We start from the raw sequence: 7507 nt of genomic DNA on the forward strand, positions 1-7507 counted from the left end.
ATCTGTTGCAACAATACAATTTTATCTGAACAAGGAAATAATTCCAGTGACCCTCAAACCGTGTACCAATATTTTGGAGTTAAATAACATTTTTGATAATATCAATTGTGCGTTTTTTTCTCGGTTACAGTATTTCTGTACTCTTCTACTACTAGGTCAAATTTCAACTCCAAGACTGTAAACACCCTTTATTTATACCATGACATTATTGAAATTTACCAATGTTGTTTTTTGGCTATTTTGCTGCTTTAGCAATTTTTGGAAAGGTATATTGTAGATCATCAGCATTCGGCATTTTGCACTACTGACTGCACCAGTTAAATTAATAAACACTTGTTTATAAGAGTCAAATTTCAAGTAAAACAGGATACTAAGAATATGGAAAAAATGTTGACATTTATTTTTTGACATCATTATTTAATGATACCGATTCCTTGCACATCCTGTATAGTGTCTCTTTTTACTACATCATTTGCAGATAAAATAGTATATGTTATTTAGAGAAAACGTGTGGCACAGCCTCACTATGTTCGGGCTTCGCTACATAAACTCATTTTTACTCTTAATAACATAATATACTAAAAATAGTATACTAAAAAGTCATTCTGATACTCATGCTAAACATCTTTTTTAAAATTGAGTGCCATTGTATACAGAATGATTTTTGGATTTGACCTGCTTACATTTTAAATTCGCTAACAGGTAATTTTACATTCGATGAATTAAATTTTATGTTTTACGTCGGAATTATTTTAAAAATAAAACTAACTTAAATAAGTTATTAACTAAGTCAAGTGATCAATTTACTCAATCTTTATATTTTTTTAATGCTAGTTTAAAAAAGACAACAATCCAACAATCGAGTATTTTTGTTTATTGTAACTTTAAATATAATTTGCATTTTAGTCTATGCAAAAGATTTGATTTTTTTCTTGTTTTTTCAGACGAATGTTCCCAGCTCTAAACATCAAAATCTCCGACTTGGACCCTTCAGCCGACTATTGCTTGTTTCTGGAGATGACTTTAGCCCACCACTGCCGTTTCAAGTTCTCCTCTTCCGTGGGCTGGTCACCTGCAGGCCACGAGGAGGCTCAGAGCCCCCATAGGATTTACATGCATCCGGAGTCGCCCTCCAAAGGCGCCCATTGGATGAACCAAGACATCTCTTTCTCTCGAGTCAAACTCACAAATACCTGTTCGCCCCCTCAGGGCCAGATGGTTTTATCATCGATGCATAAATACCAACCCAGGATTTTGATCGTCAAGGCTTCTTCAGCCCAGGCTTTGGGGTGGGCCCCCACGAATGTCTTCACGTTTCCTGAAACACAGTTTATTGCAGTTACGGCATATCAGGTTTGTTATCAATATTTTTTTTTAAATCAAGTTAATTAATTAATTTTATTGCAGAATGAGAAAATCACAAAATTGAAAATCAACTACAACCCTTTTGCTAAGGGTTTTCGCGAAAATGGAAAATCTAGTTCAAAGAGGAAACAATTAATTTCGGAGCATCCGGATTCCCCCAATAGTAAGAAAAGTGCGTCACCTTCACCTCCTCCACAACCGGAAATGAATGATCGCAAGGATAATCTCACCTGTCAATCTGCGGCGCCCTGCATACCCTTTTATAGGTATTGTTACCGCCCTTATCCTGTTTATAACCAATGGTGGAGTGGTCCATTGCCATTGTATTACCATCAATATCCTTTCGGACTTCCTGAATATGAATATTCCATCTATCAAGAAGTCAAAAAACCCAGAAAAATCACCGATTTTTCTATTAGTGCCATTATGAAAGATTGTAAATAGTTTGTAGGTTACGTATTTTTAAAGCCTGTGATATTAAATTTAAGTTACAAAATAAATTTAAAAATATTCTATCTAAATGTTTTTCTTCCATTCATTTTCTTGTGTTTATTATTTTATGATTTATTGATTTCATAGAGTTTCTATTTTTATAAGTGCAATAAATAATAAAACCACAAATCTGGCTTTATGTTTTTTAAATTAACTATTTAATTACTTTAATTATTTCTCCTTTTATAATTTGGTATATTACGAATCTCAATTGGGTGTCATAAAAACGGAATATTTAGTGTTCTAAAATTGGCGACAATCCTTTGGGCTAAAATATTTAGCGTCCATGACATACCTACACCGTTTTTTAAAATAAAATGTCTCGGCGAGAAGGGTATAGGTAATGTTGTGAAACCGGATGCACAAAAATGGTTTATTCTAAATATTTTATTGTCAACTTTTCCACTTTTGTTCATATTTGCGATGAATTTATGATTAGATAAAAATGTTTAACCGTGTGTCCGGTGCTAAGTGGTGAATTTGGGTGCGTATCAGGAAGGAATTCCGGCCTCAGAGGGTGGTATTGTCCCCGTCTAGACTTTCGTCGGTGGCATACAATTTGCTTGTTTGTAACGAGAAATATGATAGTGCTGGGCTAGCGCCGGCGCCAACTGTTAAAACCCGGTACATTAGGTTAATTGCATGTTTTCGGACCTTTTGACATCCCGACTAAACGAGATAAGGGCGTAGAAACGACCATGAAATCCATGTCAGTGTGACTCATTGTTTCTTCTGATGATTAGTCACATTTGAAAAGAAATAAGTTTTTGAGAAAATCTTCAAAAGTTGCTGAGGTGTTACGCATGAATGATTCTGGACAATTATTACTGGCTTTTTCTAGATAAAAAATTTAAGAAACGTGTTAATGTATCAATAATCAATGATTCGAAATTCGTACGTGACGTTCAATGAATTTTCGTTTTGTGTTTACGTTTTACGGTGTAAACAGAATTTAAAATGTAAATACAAACAAATAACATGACACATTGTTTTTCATTAATTCATTGTTTTAAAATTTCATTTTTTTGGAAACTTTTAGGATCCACTGTATATTTTTAATTTGCGTCATTCTATATATTTGCCTTTTGACGTTTGTGGTGTGCCGATCAGCTGATCAAACATTATTTGTCATGAGTGGAAGTGTCTTTTTGACATGTTTACAGTAATAAATTAGCAAAAATTTCGATAATGTAAATTCCAACAACACTAAAAACCCACATCACAATCCGAGATTTTTGCCAAGAAGTCAATTTTAGCGTCTAAACTAGGTGAGTCAACATAACCTTAAAAATTCTCGCAAATGTGTTATTTTTATCACAATTTTCATAATTATCGCTACTTGTTGAAAGTTTTTAGTTCTATTTTTGTTTAGTTTTTCATTTACCATAAATTAAATAATGAAAGAAACAGTTATTGGTGTTTTATTGCTTTTCAACAATTGCGGTTCCAATATTTGCACAATTCTTAGATTTAGTCATTGTTCAGCATGTATAAAAAATTATTCGACGTGAATGGGGTTTGTAGGTGTTGCTATTCTACCAGAGTGTAGTTTCAAGTTGAATTTGAAACTCTGAGGGAGTGTTTCACGTGAATTAAGTGCAGATGAAAAAATATATACACGATGTGGTTCAGGTATTTTATTTTATTTTAAGTACCATACGTAGGTAGAAATCATGATATAATGAAACGTTATAAATAACTATTAATTTTATCATTTTATTCACTTTAATTATTATAGCTAGGCAACCAATCATACACGGCACGCACATTTGGTCTTTTTGCACCTGGTTTTAGTGCATTTTTGACGTATTTGACATAATTTTTATGTGGAAATTTTCTTAATAAAAATTCACAAGTACATAATAAAAGTCGAGCCTTATCAACATATTTTTACATTTAGTCATGCTTTGTAATTCCATTTAAAAGACATCACATCTCGCATCACAAACTTTTGAGTTGATTTAATACTTTAAAATTCAAGTAGGAATTAGTTAATTAAGTTAAATTGGAAAAATATTTAGTTTCTTAAATTTATTATTTGTGTTGGTCTTATTGTTTTTTTCAAAATGCTTAATAAATCTACATTACACTGGTAGAGTGGTATAATTTTCATCTAAATTCCTATCTCATATCAAAAAGTCCTTCGCCAGAACAACTTTAGACTTATAAACTTTTTCAAATGAAAAACCTAGAATATGGTTCTTTCAAAATGTTGTAGGAAATGCAAATTATTTATTTACACAAAAATTTTCTTGAGAAGGTCGACTAATGATGATTGAACCGTTTTAACGAAAACACAACATAATAACGCCGTAACTGTCATCATTAGTGGCATTTATCCGACAAGCAGCATTGAAAAATTTGGCATTTCCGGCTTCTTATCTATTCAGTTCCTTCAGATATTATCAGAGATAAGAGAAAATTTGTATATTTTCATTGTTCAAAATCGTGACAAGAATTAACATAGCATACTCAAAATGTATTATTTATTAATTAAATATTCTGGTTTAAAAATAACATTTAGGACATAATATTAAATGAAGAAAAGATTGAAACGTAGTTTGACAATAGTAGATTACATACCGAGGTGGAAGGTGCTTTAGTAACAATAGAAATTTGATGATCAAGGCGCGAAGCGAGGTACGATGAAGCTACGACCACCAAGGTTTGTGCGCTATTTTATTCTCAATCATTCATAAAGAATTTATCAAATTTTGAAAATCATGACATATGATAGTTCAGGTTGGAAAGTGGCTATTTCCTGAACTGTCATATTATATACATATCAACTTTTCGACCTGAACTTGAAATTTCATTTTCAACTTTTCACATGCAAGGTAATTTGATTATTACTTTGTGATTGTGAATAAAAACATTATCATAGTCTGTGTTGACTGTAGTAATGTGCATTATTATATTTTTTTTAACGCACTACTTTCAAAATAACATTTTGGGGCCACAATAGTTAACCGCCCATGTAGATTTCATTTAAAAAGCACTCGACTTTGTGAGCACTTTGAATATAATTTGACTTGGTAATAATAAAATGTGGTATACAAAACGCTTTTTCTCCATTGGTGAATGTTAAAAATTTTGACAGAGTGAAAACAAATCTCTATTGCAAGTAATTTGATTGACACTTTAGCAAGCGCCATCTATTATTCACTATTAGTATATTAATAAGAAATGCTAATGTTTGTTACAAAAAATATTGAACAAACTTCGCGCAAATAAAATAAATAAATAAGTAACTATTTCAGTGGTTCTTCAGTTTTAATTTAAGTTGTAATTGAGCAACAATCAAGATAATGGGTAAAACTCACCAATATTGCAAATTGCACCGTACAACGACTGTCACTTTGTCTAGCTCACTTATCACAAACGTGTCTGGGTGTTAATCACAGGTTACCCAATGTGTACCCACCTAATTGATAAAGTTGATAAATAAAATCAATATCGTTCGGTATATCTTAATTTCACTATTCAATTATGAGAATTAAATTACCCGTACTATAATAATGCGTCTTCATAATTTATCCTTATTTACTTATTTATTTTTTTACGGTTGCATTGATTTAATTAAAACTTTATTTCAATATTTGTTCAGAGAGTAATAAAGCAAAAATCCTTATCATGAATTACCTTTGCAAGGCATTAGTCTTATCTATCAGTGTAGAAAGCAGGCGAAGCGATCCCAAAGTCGAAAAAAGTAAAAATAAAATAAAAATGTGGTCCACGTGTTGAAAACCGATAATTAATACGACTTTGCGTCCCGAATATCTTAATAATTAGATAGTGGATGTTAATGTCAGTCGTCCGCCGTCTTTATAGTGTTTAGTGCAGCATCGGGACGAGAATGTCCCATCGACGCGTCGTCTCCCGGACCCATAGCGTCACCTACAGCCCCATCCCAAACGTTTTCAGGGACCTAAAGGGCCGATGGAGCTCGGACGGCACCCAGAGAGCCGCAGAGGTAAACACAACAAAATCCTTGAACCAACTTCTTCGATTAAAAACCTCGCGATAAGAAGCGATAAATCGACTCGATCGTGACCAATTCCAGTGTAAATGATGCGTTCGTACAATGAAACGGAAAAAATAAACGTTTAGCGGCACGTGATATGTCGAAAAGCGTCGAAAAATTGCCGCTGTTAGTGTCGCCGCCTCGCAGGTATGGCTCGGTGATTCCCTACTACGAGTTTCTCAGAGCGAAAGTGCAAGAACAACATCAGGTAATCGGAGGATTAACAATGGGATTATAGTGATCAATTGGGATGAAAGGATTCGAGGGGCAGTATTTAAACAATTCACAAATAATGTTATCGGGATTTTATTATGTTTAGCACGAATTGGTGCAGATGTTTGCTAGCTTGTTTAAATTAGTTTATTACTGACTTGTACACAATACAATTAATTTATTGTTAAGTAACCATTAGAGATGAGAGACGGTCCGCGCTACTTTAATTCGGTGGAATGCATGTAGAACAGTGGTGTGCAAACCATGTTTAAAACGGGGCGGCTTTTTTCCACACAGGTATTTTATTAATTTTTTTTAATTTTTTTGTTTTGGAAGTTGGTAATCATTCTAAATTTATTTTCACGAAACGGTGAACGACTGATAATGACTAACTTATTATTTATTATACTTTGTTGTTATTATGAGGCATCATTCTATATAATTTATTTATAAACTTAAGGTTATCCAAATTTTTGCTGTATTTTTGATGTATGACACACGGTTTTTAATTTGTTTAGCAAACTATACAGAGTGCGCCAGAACTCGCACCCCAGAAAAAAGTGCCAAGATCCCAGGAATATGGAAAAATGTTACTAGTAAAAAAATCCTATTTATAAAAATTTCGAAATTATGAGAGTTTAAATTTTGCATTCTGACTCTATTTATTTCTGTTGGAAAAATAATTTTCAAAGTTTTTTTGCTTCAGGCTATTAGAAGAGGAAATAAGGAAGCTGTATCCTAAATTGTAATTCTGTTTAATATTATTTGTGGTTTTTATTGGCAAAATTGTTGTACCTTTACTAAATAATTACAAAAAAACATATACAAAATCATCAGTATAAAAAAATATCAGTAATAAATATCAAATGTGAAATTTCTTTTCTCACACACCCTGTATACATCACTAATTAGATAAATTATTATTCTAAAGTTATTAGGTATTATTAAATTATTAAAAATAAAAAAAAAAACCTTTTATTTATAATTCATATACTGAACAGGGTGTTTTTTGTATTTGTTAGATACCGAAAAAATAGTACTCCCAGTTTTTTTATTGCAATTTTATAAAAGAGAAATTTTATCATCAATAAACTACAAAAACGTCTATTAGGCCGACTACTTTTTTTATTGATTTAAGCAAAGAAGTGAGCGTCGAATGTAGGATGGGACGAGGTTAATTTTCCATTAGCCAATTTCAAATTTTTGACACTGTCAAAAGTTTACATTGCTTCAAATGTCATACTAAAAATCGAAAAATATATCAAAATCACTCTGTATTTTCAGCATTTACTTTGTATAAATTTATACTGTGATTGTAACAAAAACTTTGTTTTATAGTGTTTTAAAAAATCTTGTTTTTTTTCGCATTTTTTCTTAAAATTGTTGATTATGTTGAAGTTAATATTTAATTTT

The 7507-nt window shown here is 31.9% G+C and overlaps 2 protein-coding genes across 10 annotated transcripts in view; both read left to right on the top strand.

The window, feature by feature from the left end:
- Nucleotides 1–1974, top strand: part of LOC123015922 (T-box transcription factor TBX3-like) — a 4307-nt gene extending 2333 nt beyond the window's left edge. For all 3 annotated transcript variants that reach the window (XM_044416002.1, XM_044416004.1, XM_044416003.1), the window contains 2 exons: nucleotides 945–1353; nucleotides 1408–1974. In XM_044416002.1, the coding sequence (XP_044271937.1) occupies nucleotides 945–1353; nucleotides 1408–1809 (811 nt within the window). In that variant the 3' untranslated portion in view covers nucleotides 1810–1974. The remainder of the gene's footprint in view (nucleotides 1–944; nucleotides 1354–1407) is intronic.
- A 955-nt stretch (nucleotides 1975–2929) lies between these two features.
- The window catches only part of LOC123015920 (kinase D-interacting substrate of 220 kDa B), a 20701-nt gene continuing 16123 nt past the window's right edge, over nucleotides 2930–7507 (top strand). For 4 of the 7 annotated variants that reach the window (XM_044415991.1, XM_044415996.1, XM_044415992.1 and 1 more), the window contains exon 1: nucleotides 2930–3125. Coding sequence is in view for 3 of the 7 variants with exons in the window: in XM_044415993.1 (XP_044271928.1) it covers nucleotides 5714–5830 (117 nt within the window). In the remaining 4 variants the exon portion in view is untranslated. Of the gene's footprint in view, nucleotides 3126–5532; nucleotides 5831–5923; nucleotides 6090–6246; nucleotides 6392–7507 lie in introns of those variants that run through there. The other 3 variants (XM_044415993.1, XM_044415995.1, XM_044415997.1) reach the window with 3 other exon arrangements.

Source organism: Tribolium madens, unplaced genomic scaffold (assembly GCF_015345945.1).
Source record: "Tribolium madens isolate multiple individuals breed KSU strain unplaced genomic scaffold, Tmad_KSU_1.1 Scaffold_19;HRSCAF=116;Tcas5.2_LG9, whole genome shotgun sequence".
NCBI classification, from domain to species: Eukaryota; Metazoa; Arthropoda; class Insecta; order Coleoptera; family Tenebrionidae; genus Tribolium; species Tribolium madens.